We start from the raw sequence: 15,137 nt of genomic DNA on the forward strand, positions 1-15,137 counted from the left end.
GCACACTTAACCTTGACTGACAGCAGACCAGTGTGCAGTGGCACAGTGGTTGGGAAATTCTTCACAGTGCCACCTGGCAGTGTTATAGACTAGAGCAATCCTGCATTTGACAATTGACAAAAAAAATGGAGACAGTATGCATTCTATATAATTGCTTACACTTATATTGCACTTTTCTGGACACTCCACTCAAAGTGCTTTACGGGTAATAGGGACTCCCCTCCACCACCACCAGTGTGCAGCATCCACCTGGATGATGCAATAGCAGCCAGAGTGTGCCAGTACGCTGTATCTGTAGCAAGATGGGACAAAAGGACATAATTTTATGTGTCAAAAAAAAGGATGCATTAAGTGTATCTGATGAACCAATGGGAAATGTCCAAGTACTGTGGCTGACTTTAAATGGATTTCACACAAGTCAATGCGAAATTACAGAATTAATTTTTCCTCACTTACGTTGGTCACAACTACTACTTCCCGTAGACCCAAGCACCCATTTTCAAATGGAATACAGCTTTTCCGCTCATTTCCGACTTAGCTTTCCAATTCAAAACAAGCAAGTACATTGTGCTGAAATACAACATTAAATGCCAGAGGAGCAAGTTGCTGAGAAGATAAGCTAGAATGGACAGAATATAAGGACCCTCAGTAAAATCAAATGATTCACCCCATGGCAGGTTGTTGGTTGATGGTGCAAGAGTCTCCCATCATTCTCCATGACCAGAACAATGTCCTGATAATCACAGCCTCATCTCAAGGCAGCCCTGATGGAGCAATGGATGGGATTAGGCTGCATATAGTTCAAAACTATCAGTGTTTGCTTGCTACTCAGATTGACATTTCTGTATTCTGTATTCTGTACTAATCTGCATATTGTAGGGGTTTTTAATTTTGACCAGTAAATGATAATTTACAGTCAACTCATAATTTACTGACAACTGTTTCAAATATTTAATAATTTTAGGTTCTCATTCTGATACTCATACAACAACTGTAAAATATTTTGTCTCAAAATTGGTTGATATATTACCTGTGTCATGTTCCATTCAAAAACTGTATAATAATTATTTCACAGTTAACAGTCCTTTGAACTCTGGAATAAAATACGACAATGCTGTTGTGATCAATGACCTCATTGAACCCATTTATTATCACACAGTAACAGATTGGTTTAACCCCTTTGAAGCTCTTGTCTTGTCACTAAGGGTAATTGGTTGACTTTGATGTTGCTCCGCACACTAATCCACTCCTTGTTTCAAAACCTTATCAAGCATCTTAATTACTAGTCAACCTAGGGGACTGGATATAAATAAGAAACTCCCCTCAGTTCAGGTCATATACAAAGTGTCAATGAGATAGTGCTTACATATGTTACCAGCATAAAAACATGACATTGCCTAGATCTGTGTGTGGCTTGCATTTCATTTTACCAGGAATATGCAAAAGCAATGTAAATGAACAGCTCACTCAGAACAGCAGAAGATTGCACAGTATTATAATTGGTTAGATATAAATTCCTTTTCCACTATTACACACAGTAGTGGGTCAAGCTCAGGACTCTTAACTGTTGTGTTATAAATCAATATATTGAAATGTGAAAATTGTAATTAATTACTCTTTGTATTACTGATGGCTTTATGAAGAGTGACTTAAATTGAAATCACAGATGTGTAACTGTCAAAGAATACCATAGTTAAAATGTTACGTATTTTAGGGTGGTTTAACAATTTAGAATACAGCAATTACAGCAAAAGAGTTAAGAGCCTTTATTGAAGAATGCACCTGAGTGGCAAACTTGTTATAAAATGAAAAAAATAAATAAAGAGAATGTTTCTGTATTCATGCTTTAAATAAGTTGAATTTAGATTATGAATCACATTTCTGTTTCTGAGAAGCATTTGGAAAATATACAGTGCACAAAAGAACCAGAACAGTGTAGTCTAAACTGTAATTTTCACTATGAACTCCATGAATAATCATTTATCATGAACAAAAAACTGAGTGATAGATGCAACTCCAAGCTATTATATAAAAAAAAAGAGCTTTGGCCTCCTGAGTCGGGATAACAAAAATAGTTTTGAACCACTTTGATTTGTAGCAAGAAATGTACAGGACAATAGACTGACAGGTGTTTCTTGTTGGTAGGTAATTAGGCTCCTAAAAGAGCTGTGAACATCTGTAAACCTGTTGTACTTTGATTTCAGCATTTGGCGTTTGTACAGTAACCGTGTGCTAGAGAAAAGTGGGCAATCCTGAAGCTGAAAGAAAAGAAACTCAATTAAAACTGGCATAGAATTAGTTCATACCAGAATCAACAATCTGGAATATGATTGTTCAAAGATACTGTATAATCACCCGTCAGCTAAGACCAAGTTATACAAGGAAATATTTCCATCATCAAATGTGTACATGTATCAGACCTATAGAGGAAAACCCTAAACAAGCGATCTGCAAAATTGCTAACAACCTCTGGAGTATAACGATGAAGGTATCACAGCAGTCCACAGCTCACAGAAACTGACATACTGTACAGTAGCAGAATTACAAAGACTAGATTACTAGATTTAAACCCTTCATTAACACCAATAACTGAAAAGTCAGGTTAGAATTAAGTCAGAAGTAAGAAGATGAGCCAGGAGAACTTTGGACCATTTTATAAACCCTTTACCAAAGTGACGGAAAGGTTAAAGTGTGCAACAGTGGGTTGCAGGCTTCGTGCAGCTATTGCCTTAGAGGGATATGGAACCAAAGGCAAACTTACATACTCTGAAAATGACTTTAAGGGGATGTGCTCCAAAACCTATTTTCACTTGAAATAACTGAGTTGAGCACAGAATTACTGTTTTAATTCGATCAAATGTACAGTAAGGATGGATTTATCACAAATTAGAACATTAATTTGTACAATGGTTACAGTATATCACCCTCCAACTTACAACTAACAACCCACTGAAGCTAAGCAGGTGAGCCTGACCAGTCCCTGGATGGGAAACCTCATGGGAAAGCTGATGTCTACCTGGAAAAGGAGTTAGTGGGACCAGTAAGGAGTGCTCACCCTGCGGTCTGTTTGGGTTCTAATGCTCCAGTATAGTAACAGGGACACTACACTGTAAAGACAGCTCTGTCTTTCTGGTGAGATGTAAAACCGCAGTCCTGACTCTCTGTGGTCATTTAAGTTCCCAGGGCATTTCTCAAAAAGAGTAGGGGCATTACCAGGGGGTCCCAACCAAATTTCACCCTGACCTTTACCAGTCATGACCAAATTTAAATCCCCATCTGTGAATTGGCTTCATTACTCTGTTCTCCTCTTCACTGATAACCTGTATGTGGTAAGCGTACTGGCACACTCTGGCTGCCAGTATGCTCATCCAAGTGGGGGTTTCTACCTGTAAAACGATTTGAGTATAGTGTCCAGAAATGTCCTGGGTTTAAGGCTTATGTGCAGGGCTTGCATGTTCTCCTTGTTTTTGGAACGGGTCTGGTGGACTCCCATCTTCTGCCACCCCCCCACAAAATTGCTGCCTAGGTTTAGCTTCCTACTTCATATTGTCTCTCCCTCATTGGCTGTGGTATGGACTGGCACCATGCCCAAGGCTCCAGTTCCTATCATTCATCCTGTGCTTCTAGGTTTAGATACAGGGCCTTTGTGACCCGCATAGGGATAAGTGGATTTCTGGTAATGGGTGAGTGAATTGCAAAGAAATTAAATATGAGCTAGCTGTCTTAGTAATAAATTTATATTTGTAAAAAATCTATTTGTAACAGTGAAAATGTCTTTACATTTTTCCAACAAATGCATTTGAAATATTGTATTGTTTTGCTTGGAACCACATCAAGCAGTAATTTGAAATATCTAAAATATTTCCCCTACCCAAACGTTTTGCCTCTATAGTCTGGCACACTATTTGACAGTTTTCTGTGCTTTCCTTTGAAGAGGCAAACACCTTCACTTATGTGCACTTGAGACATAAGACACCCTGTTTGCTCAGGCTATTGATCTACTGTTTTCCCTTATGAACTAATGCTCCAGATTTCAGATGCCAAGTCGTTTTATAGGTCATCACAAGGACATCACAGTAGTCTTTGTCTCTTCTGGGCATTTTGAACATTTCATTCCTATCCATTCTGATCCAGACAGGGTCATGGATGTAAGAGACTTTTCTTTTTTATTTAATACTAAAGAACACAATTGCTCACATACAGGTCCTCTGACAACATACTGTTCATTGATCCACTATAGGGTTTAACCATTCACAGCCAATTAATACAATTAAATATTTTCCTTATTAAACATGAGAGGATATAATGATTGGGAGTATATTCCACCACTGTCCTTGGGGTCTACATTATTATCTATTTCAACAGACATAAAATGTTTGTTTAACCCTTCAGCACTAGGACAATTCTGCTTTATTAAACATCCTACACACATACTGTATTACTTTCAGTCTTTATTTCTGACAATCTCTCAAAATACGAATACCATAATCTTGTCTGTGAGAAGTCTGACAGGAGTGAGAAAAACTACAGTGGCCTCTACTGAGAAGAAGCAGAAATGCAGCACATACATTGACTAGCCAAAATATTAGGAACCCCAAGGGTATTGGCAGGTGAGTGTGGTTGATCAGGAGACAGAGAGACTTTCCATAATCCCCCCCAAACAAGAACAACCCCTCTTGTTTATCTTATTGAGATCTTATTGATTATTGAGCACACAGCATACTATTCAGCTTTTGGCCAGGTAGCAAATATGAGACAGTTCTTTTGAACTTGTATCTGGAAGGTTATATCAGACCCTGGGTAGAGCACAGCTGTTATTTGCTTAAGCAAAAAAAACAAACTCATTTGTATAAATAGGTACAAACATAAGTCACTTTAGATAAAAGAATCAGCTCAATGATTGTAATAATTGTTATGGGAGGCAAAAGTACAGATGCTTCATCTGGTCTCTTTGTAAATCGATAGCTTGGATTGTAGCCAGCAAAACTACTTACTTGTTCCATTTTTGTTTTTTGGAATTTTGAAATTTAACCCACTTTAAATGCACTGCATCTATTCCCTTGAACTGTTACAATACTTTTAACCTCTAATATAACCACACCTGCTGTAAATACAATGTATTCTATGGTGGTTTTGGTTTTTACGGCTGAATTTGCTTTTAATTTTTCCCAAAATATAAACTACTACCTAATAGTAGATATTGTTGGTGGGGTTAGTCAACCCATCATTTAGGGGCAGACCAAACAAAATTTGTGTTGAGGTCTCCCTCAAAGCCTCCGTGCTTTCTGGGAGCTGGTGTAGAGTGGGCTTGATTATTAAAGGGGAGGGTGTTCTAGAAAGCAAGATAAGGAGAACAAAAGTAATTATACTGTTATATAACAGGAATACCCTAAAGAAAATCATAAGATCTCTTTCTGCTTCCAAGGACCTGCCTTTCAAGGATGTCAGAAAGGGCATGATGTGGAATGACAAGGAGAGCAGTAGAGACCCTATGCATAGCGGCAAAAAAGTGACAACATGGAGGTTAGCCTGGGCTCAGGGGGTCAGACAATGTGGGGTGAAACCCATGCCCTCAGGCCACGGAAGAGGCAACCTGGTACTAGACGGGTCTCAAGACATCTGTACCCTCAGTGCTGAGCGAGGAGCAAAGGAAGAACCATAAATATATGCACACAAAGACACACCGGAAAGACAAGAAGAGCACAGGTAAACTAGGAACCAGACAGAGAAGGAGCACCCTATAGATGTAGAGGGTATGACACTGCCTCCCCCCAACTGCCACAGCACACACCTGACCCCTGTATTGCCTATATTTTAGTTTGTACAGGACTGTGTGATCTTTTGGCCTTAATTTGTGGACCTTTGTCCACAGTCAGTAGATTCACATACTGTACATGTAACCAGTTAGTACTGGACTGCAGTTATGATTTTATGGCTGGGTTTAAGCTAACTTTTGAAGCTAATCTTCAAACCATGTCAACAGGGGTGAAAAAGTATGATGGCTGCAATTGGTATTATATGAGAAGATGTGTTTTTGTTCTAATGATGTACTGACTCAAGTGTTTTAAACTCCTTTGCAAAACCCCCCCCACATGACTGAGCAACTGCAACATGACTTAGTATTCCCACCCTCCCATTAGTCATGGTACTTTGTGGAAAGAAAAACTTCCCATTCTTAATCTTCTAATTAGTCAAAACAATTTCCACCTGTGCCCTTTGGTCCTTTGTATCTCTGTTATGTTTGATGTGAAGATCTGGCTTGACTCAAATCAGCTCTGTATTATTGCTAGGAAAGCACAACACAAGAACGTGCAGCTTTGATTAGTATTGCACATCTGATTCTAGATCACAAGCATCAACAAAATACCTGGAGGTCTCCTGAATAACAAAAAAATGAGTGAAGGGCCACCTTGCTTGCCTGGCTGTTACAAGGTTATTGATTACATTTCACTCACATCCTGGTTCGTAGCTGTCTTGTATCAAATTTGCATTTATTTAACTTGCCGTGTATCTGTGTAGGGCTGGGTGCAGTCAAAAACCTTTTACATTTCCTCCCTTGCTATCAGAGTTTGTCCTCTGTCCTTTGCCAAGCATGCACCCGCAAAAATAGTAGTACCTGAAAATGTGACAAATATGTCAATTACACTAGATCCCTAAGGTGCTTGCCTACTTTCCACTGTACAAGCTGAGATTAATCAAGACTTCTACTTTCCCTCCACTGCACGTAACTTTGCTTTCAGGTTGGCTGTACAAATACCCTGTTTACATGTACACCTGGGGCCTAATTTGGATTAGAAATGATTGATGGTACAGATAATTATTATTTTCAGTTCTGATTCATGGGAAACTGATCTTAAACCATTTAAGCCATCTCCCTGCATGCTGGTTGGAGTCAGAATAAATGGCTCTAAACTTAAACATTCTCCCTTCCCCACAGAGACAGAGACAGGAGAGAAAAGACAAAATCATTATTTAGAACAATACTGTATGAACACTGAAAGGCTAGGACTGGGAAAGGCCATTTACCTCTCTTGTACATGTCACGATCGCTAACCCCTCCTCTTAAGGGTGCTCCAGGCCTTCCTTGTTTTCTCCCATTGTCTGCACCTGTTCCTTATTCCCGCTCCCCCTTAAAAGCCAGACGCAGACTTCACTTTGCGTTCCTTATTGAACTCTGCTTCGTGAGACCCTGGGGTCCTGCTGCGTCTGGCTCCGTTATGGTTTTAACATCCTGTTCCTGATCCCCTGCCCCACCGGTCCCGACCCGGCTCATGCTTTTAACCCTTGGATGGATCTCCTGGCCTTGGACTCTACTCTTCCATGTGGATTCCCGGTTTGGACTTTGGCTTTGTTTGTTCGCCCGGACTCACTTCCCCAGGACACCTGCTCACCTCGGACACGCCCCCCTGTATCCAGACCCTTTCCTGCATGACTTTTTCCCCAGTGTATCTTCACAATTCCGGATTGCATCATCTGCATAGGGCCTGGAAAGAACTGCTTTGTGACAATACAACAGTAGTTCACTTTGATGCTAGTGGCCTCACACCTTCTAAGGACATGAGTGTCTAATAGGGCTCACTACACTGAGTGGGTTATGGAAGTGACATCATTCCCCACTAACTCCAGACAAAACAATGAAAAATTCTGCTGCCAATCTTTTTGGTTTGATGGAGTTGTGCACGGTCTTGTGAGTGGTGCTGTATGTGATCAAATTCTGGCAGGAAATTAGAGCTGCACTTGTCAGTTGTTATGTTTGATTGTCAATTCTAAATTGCCCTTTTCTTGAAGGAGAGTTGGGTAGGGGAGTTTGCTGACATTTACTGTACAGTATATGTAGTGCTTGGCAAATAAAGTAATACAAATTATTTTAAACAGTAATTTGGTATAAACCAAGTATCCTGACATATACTGTATAGGAACAAGTATACAGTATACACTATTTAAATTACTAGCTAATTTAAATACACACCGTGTAATTAATGAAAAATTGATTTTAAAACTAGAGGTTTTATAGACACATTAAGACGTGTAAAGGTCATGGTTAGGGGATGTTTATATCATTTTTCAGCATGATCCACAGATTGTATTTTATGTATGAATTTCCATTCTGAACTTGATTTTTCATTCCTGAGTGGGGAAAAGAAAATTCTGGGTTTATTTAAGCTGTGATCCAGGTGTTTTTGCGGATATAGTCAAAGCTTTTTCACTAGACAGCTGGGACCCAAGTGGTAACATGCAATTGGCTCAGCACTACCAGGTGAATAGATTCTGGTTTTGTACAGGATATCTTCAGCTTGCTGCATGAAGACAACCTTCATAGCTGGCAAGCCGCTTCTGAGTATGCTGTTTTCTTAGTCAAAGCTACATCTGTCTTCCCTTTGTTACCCTAAACCCTGTGGTTCATGTTTTTGGGATGCATTGTGCTCAATTAAGCAGCAGGTGGCCTGACAGGAATTTTGTTATCTGAGAATACTGTATGTGTGTATTGTACTCCTTTCTCCTGTGCATCCCCAAAATGAGTGCTGTAACTACTGAGTTGTGATGCCTAAAATATTCTGATGATTAAGAGGAAGTAGGAAAATAAAAACAGATGATTCTTAAACTTCCTAACTTAAACTTAATAAAAGATCTTCCTAAGCCAGTTTTAGGTGACATGCAATATATTTTAATGATGAAGGGCATGAAGACCTACAATAATCTGAAAAGGTTCAAGCAACAGAATTTATGGTGCCAGTAAGCTACTGTAGCTAAATACACTATAAAAATATATTAAAAATTACAGCTGACAGCTAACACTCACAAATAGTTAACATCACCCTTCACAAAACTTTTCACTAGGAACTCTTTACAGTTTTCTATAGAAGTTTGCGATATAATAACAGTTCAGAATTCAACAAGCGGAGAGGAAAACAAAAACCCCAATTGAGACAAAAGAAACTTCTGGGGGTCATAGGCCCATCGGTTTCCCCTCCTCCAGGCAATGGGTTTTTGTGCTACATTAATTATGATGTCTTGTGAGCAGTTTCTACAATGTCTAGGCCTGATGTTCTGCTCTCCTGGGTTTGTTAATCCCAGAAGTTTCAGGAAAGTTTAAGAGAACAGTCAAGTTAAAGAGAAACTTTAAAGCAGTAAAAAGGTGTTTAAGATTCTGTACAGAGAAAATCAAATCCAATGCATTTTGAAAAAATGAGTGCTGTAAAATGTAAGTGCACCAAAAAATGTTGATGTTCCAGTAGATTTATCATTGTCAGCACCCAAAGAGCAAAAGCTATAAAAAGAGTAAATATGTGCACTTTTTATGTGCCACAAGTAGCAGTGTGTGTGTGTCTATACAGTACATATATACATGTATATGTCTGTGTGTACTGTACAGTATATTATATACAATTTCTTACGTGAAGTGGCTTTTAGAAGATTCGATTTATGGGACGTTTTGAAACTGTTTGATATACCGACATCTGAAAGCTTGCCTATCTATTTACAATGCTTAAATAAGGTTCCATATCCCTCTGTGGATAATAAATATGGACACCGCTTCTTTATGCAGTGAGTTCTAAGTGTCTAAATATAGCAGCAGCGGCACCAGGGTCCATTATAAAGAATTTTATGGAAGGCTGAGAGGCTCAATGGATCTGAGTTTTAATTATGACATTAACCAACTTTGACCACAATTCTACAAGTAGCAGAAAACAATTGACCCACATGGATTAGATGGAATTGAAATGGCTAGGATATCCACAGCAACCATCTTTCTGTGTTGCCAGAGAGGGATCTTAGTATGGAAAATGGCATTTGCTTTTGCTTTCTTTAAATTGATAACCTGCTATAGTTACAACAAGCAGTATGGCAGATAAGTGAGATGGCCAAATAACTTTCATTCAATTTTCAGCTTTCCTATGTTCTTAAGACTGCTTTTCTTAATGAAAACTAACTACACCTTCTGTATTGTATATTTAGGCATGCTTAAATGTTTAAACAAGAATGTTCTTCAGAGATTAGGAGTCTGTTATAGTTCAAACATTAAACAATATGGAGGAAAAATAAAATTGCATTTGTATTACTTTACTTGGGATTAACTATGTAAATTTAAACATTCTGGTAAAAATTCCATTTCTAGACAAATGTATGTGTCTAGTCCCAAAATATATGTTTTGCAACAGTTATTATTCTACCATGATGAAACAATGTCAAAGAGCATAATTTGACTGTCTGTGCCTGAAGGGTTGGGAAAAGGAAAAGATCCCTTTTGAGGAACCTAAATAACCAGACAGTAGTTGAAAGTGAAAAGGCAATCAAAAGAAAAATTTTATTCAGCGCTAGGAGGAACCTGCGTGATAAGAAACAGTCACCAGCATTTCTCAACAGGCAGGAAGTTTCAGTGCTCTTATACAGACTGGTGTATGATTAACATGGAGAAGAAAATCTCTTACATACAGTAGGATAATGTAAAACTTATTTTTGATCCTTACTGTAAATCCTCTTGCTTGTTGATAGGCTACTACCCTGAGCTCACTTCAAAATGGCACCTTGACTATAGGTTATTTCCTTTGTGGTTAAACTGTGTCTGCTTTTGCTCCTAAAATATCTTAGAAGTGACTAGAAAGTAGCACAAAAGCTGGATTTGGTTTATACATATGAAAAATCGAAGCAAACCACAGAAACAATTTGAGGTTATAAAAGTATTTTGTTATGTTTTTGTTAATGCATAGATAAATTCTCATTTCTTCAGTGCCTAATCATTCCACATGTTTTCCTCTATTAGGGAATATGATGCTTAAGAATGCATTAGCTTTTTAAGATAAAATTGTATACTGTGCACCATACGAAACTTGTCGCATATAACTGCAACACATTTATAATAGGAAAAGCTTTATCTTTTTTGTAGTAGGTGCATTGACATTTTATTGAACGTCCACCACATAAGTAATATATGTTTATTAACAGCTGTCCGTAGCAAACTTGATCAATAGAGAATTTTCTGTGGAAGTATCATGGTAGAAGCATGTGTATCCCCTATTGGAATTAATTAATGCTGTTCATTTGTGACACATGCTCTGCAACTGGTTACAAATGCTGTCTTTTTCAGGGATTCTGTACAATCATCTCATAGAGCTTGAAACTGCTCACTTGTCTCTGAGCCCTAGATGTCACTCATCTTTCTACAGGTGTTCCACAAGATTCATGCCTAGTGAGCAGGACATCCACAGCACATCCCACAAGAAAGTTATTGTTACATGAACAGTAGGGGGACGTGCTGTACTGCTGGAATGTTGTCACATCGGGATTAGCTCACAGGAAGGGCAGCAAGTCGGAACTTAATCAATGTAGCTCCATGCAGTCAGTCAGATTGTCATCACTCACTACACGTAGAGCTCTGTGGCAACTAGAAACTCCTGCCCAGACCACCACACTTGGACTTCCCCATCGAGTAGCCTGTTGTACACAAAAGGTGCCCATCTGTGCCACTCCGCCTTACATCCATCAGGAACTACATAAAACCTTGATTCATTGCTTAAGCGAATTTCAGATGGACTGCTGAAGAATAAACCTGAGTTGTTTCTCTAACGACCCAATGACACAAAGATGTTGTTCTCCTGATCAGCATAGCGAAATAGTTCCTTTCAGTGTATTTCTGCCTTGATTTTCACAAGGCTTGACATTCAACAGGTTAAACTGCCTCATCAGATCTCTCTGAGGTGATTTAATGCTTTTACAGCAGTTTAAAGTCACTTGAGTGTATCACAGTCGTGAATGATCAATTACCCAAAATGACACCTAAAACATTTGATCATTACCAAAAATCAGTATTTTTTCTCAAAACATGTAAAGACTAATATTTTTTTAAGTTTATTGCATGTGTATTTACAGTATCTCCTCAAAATGAGTAAAATAATAATTTCATTCTTTTTTTTATAGATGAAGGATGTTTTTTTGGATTTTAAAGCTTATCTGTCCCATGTCTTTGCATGTGTATTAAAACACACCCACATACAGTGTATGAAACCATGCATTATTCTTATCTGCACAGCATCTATCCGCCCCCTATTTCCCTCCACCCCATTCCCTCATATTCTTTCTGTAGTTATTACCAGCAGTGGTCTCTTCTGACTACCCTATCTTCGATACTGCAGCAACTCTAAGCGTACGATAAATCAAATTGAAGTAATACAGCAGCATTATTTGCCCAAAGACTCCTCCCACACATCCCCACTATTGGTCAAACCCCTCCCTCTGGGCTGTTAATTGGACCAGTTCAAAATCCCGCCTACTTCCTTCGACCCACGGATTGGCCGATGCAGTATCCTTGAGCTGTCTGTCATAGCTTCTTGTGGTTTGCTTAGTTTTCCTTTGCAATGCAATGCAAGGTGCAGGGCTGAAAACGCAGTGAATTCCAAAAAAAAAAAAAAACAATTTAGCTGTATCTTAATGCGTATTTACAGTTATCTGCCTGCCTTCTAAAGAAGACCGCTGGTGCTTTTTCGTGAGAATTTACAGTCTTGGGAATAATTTGTTGTGATTGTTCTTGGTTTGTTTTGATAGTGCACGCTTTTTTTGTTTTCATGTACAGTATTTCCACGTTTAAAAACAGCATCCTTTTGGACGGGGTTATTAACCTGTATCAAGGAAGGGAAAAGGAAAGAGACATTGCTGTTTAAACTTACCTGTCAGTCGTGAACAATTCCCACTGACTTGAAGTGTTCTGAACTGATCAGTAAAATTAAAAAAAAAAAATATTTGACCGCGACTGAGTTCGATTCAGATACAGAAGAACATCTTGGCAGGAGGAAAATACATCAAAATACACAAAATGAGCGACCCTCTCTTGCGAATCGTGCTGGTCGGAATGCTTTTAGCAGTTCTTGCGAATGGTAAGTGTTACTCATCTTTGGCTGTATAATAACTGCTGTAATGTGTAGCTGTAGCTATCTCCAAACGTGGCTGGAGTTGAATACTAATGTTGTGATTGGCTTTGCTGGGATTGCTGGTGTGCTTTTACCAGAATTAATGCACCACGTTCTGTGTTGTTTCTATCCTTTCCGTTTGTGCTGCACTCCTGATAATTTGTCTTTTACTCTGTTACTTGCTTTTAGCATCATTATTTGTTGCATTTTTTTTCTTTCTTTCTTTTTTTTTTTGGTGTGTGTCTGGATTGAAAAGATCCCAAAGTCACAAAATAGGGTATGAATCGCATCCTCCCTCTGGATTTGTCGCCTATAGTCTTGGTGTTTCAAAGCTATCAGCATAGTTTAAAACGTTGGCACGGCACGTTGACAACTAAAGTGGTGAGAAATGCAACTGCGGATATTTCTGCCTGTGGTTTGAAAGACGAATAAAAGCGCCGCCTGAGCGCTCTAACACGTACACCGATTTAGTAATAGCTTTCTTGCTACGGTATTTTCGAGCGCAGTGCCTTCCGTCTGAAACAGTTAAGATTGAAGAGTTTTGCGCAAGGTGGAATGGTTACCCTTCTCGCCACCGACAGCCTAATAATTAAGGTAGACCTTGAGGGTCTAATAAAATTAGCCTTTCATTTATTTGATTTTATAACAGCCTCTTTCTAAGAAGAAGAAAAAAAGATGTACTGCCGGAGGTGATTTTGGTATGCGCGCTCGACTCCGCAGAGTGCTGAACTGTATCCACAACAACGAATACAAATGATATGTTATAGCTATTGTGGAATTATCAACATCTGCACTTATGCGCTACTGTAGCTGCTTTTTAAAATCAGCGTTTGCTGATTTTTTGTTTATGCGGGGATAATAAAACAAACAGTTCAAAACACAAACGAAAAGGAAAAGGAAAGATGTGACTAGCAAAAAAAACTATGTATATACTATATAGCAGAGCTATTTTGAGAAAATTAAGCCTCCCTCCAGGCAGATACTGTATATACAGATATACAGAACAGCGTTTGTCGATAAGAACGATGTCTAGAAATTAGTGTAGTCAAACATGAAATCTTGGGATCTCAGTCTCCATCCAGCGCCGCAGAATCTACAGTACTGTAGGTATAAAACAAGAAATAGTTTCTGCACCACCACAAAATATCTTGTTCACGCCGTGTGGTGGATTTATACCGAATTCAGTTGACTGCGGCCGCACTGATGGTGGTCTGATCTCCAAGTTACAATCCAGAGCTTATTAAAATGTAAATGATGTGAAAAAAATACAGCCCCGTCTGGTTTAACGCTAAGACTAACAGTACGAGTTGGTGTGCTTTTTCTCGGCGGTGAGGTACTGTGGCGCTAACCGAACAACTTTGTCTCTTTTGAAGTCCTGGCTGCGTAATTCAATTAGGTTTACATTCTTAAGAAGATGTACACGATGTCAGTAATATGTTCGAGTCTAGAAGCCCACAGCACGGACGATGTAGGGTTCTTGTTTTTGCGTTAATGGGATTTTAGCAGCCCTCCTAGTAGCATGAAAGAACATAAAAGTAGTTAAGTAACGGCATACTGTAGGAGTTCAGCAATTACGCTTCTTGCTGCTGGCTTCATGTCATGCACCGCTCTGAGGCAAAATGACTGTTGTTGCTTTACAGTAACATTTTATTCAATAATCTGCATGGTTGTGCTTCTGACCTTTTGTTCTGCCCAGAGAAGAAATCCCAATACTGTACATTTTGTTTGATTTGATTTTTCTGTCTACCTAGGAGCAAAGAGCTAATTCCACAGTACCGTTTAACAAACGGAGCAGTACAGTGTAATATATCATTTGTTGGAGAAAAATGTCTTCGCTATTTAAGATTTTTAAATAATTAAGTGACGTGAATATTTCTAGAGATGTAACACAATCGTTTTGTTTCAAGATGTTTCTTTAAGACACGTTTCTTATTTAAGTCTGTATCTCCATGACTTCTTAATCTTTTGAAGCTTCCTTTTTTAAAGGCAGATTCATTTAAAATATACGCGTAGCGTTAAGTTCCTCAGTGTGTACCTGTCATTTTCCATTCAGACTTTAATCGCTTTTAATGTTTTCTATAGTAGAGATGCATTTCTCTAACATGTGATGAGTGAAGATCTAGGTGTCCCTGAATGTCTGGTCATTGTTTAGCACACAATACATGATCAGGCGGTGTTTAATCGCCTTTTACAAATCAAACCTACCTGTCACTTCGGCTGTATTGTTACTTAGTA

General features: G+C 38.8%; 1 protein-coding gene across 1 annotated transcript in view; it reads left to right on the forward strand.

The window, feature by feature from the left end:
* Nucleotides 1–12,218: 12,218 nt before the first annotated feature.
* The window catches only part of iglon5 (IgLON family member 5), a 199,561-nt gene continuing 196,642 nt past the window's right edge, over nucleotides 12,219–15,137 (forward strand). The window contains exon 1 of the mRNA XM_015336582.2: nucleotides 12,219–12,869. Coding sequence (XP_015192068.2) covers nucleotides 12,809–12,869 — 61 coding nt within the window. The 5' untranslated portion in view covers nucleotides 12,219–12,808. The remainder of the gene's footprint in view (nucleotides 12,870–15,137) is intronic.

Source organism: Lepisosteus oculatus, chromosome 27 (assembly GCF_040954835.1).
Source record: "Lepisosteus oculatus isolate fLepOcu1 chromosome 27, fLepOcu1.hap2, whole genome shotgun sequence".
NCBI classification, from domain to species: domain Eukaryota; kingdom Metazoa; phylum Chordata; class Actinopteri; order Semionotiformes; family Lepisosteidae; genus Lepisosteus; species Lepisosteus oculatus.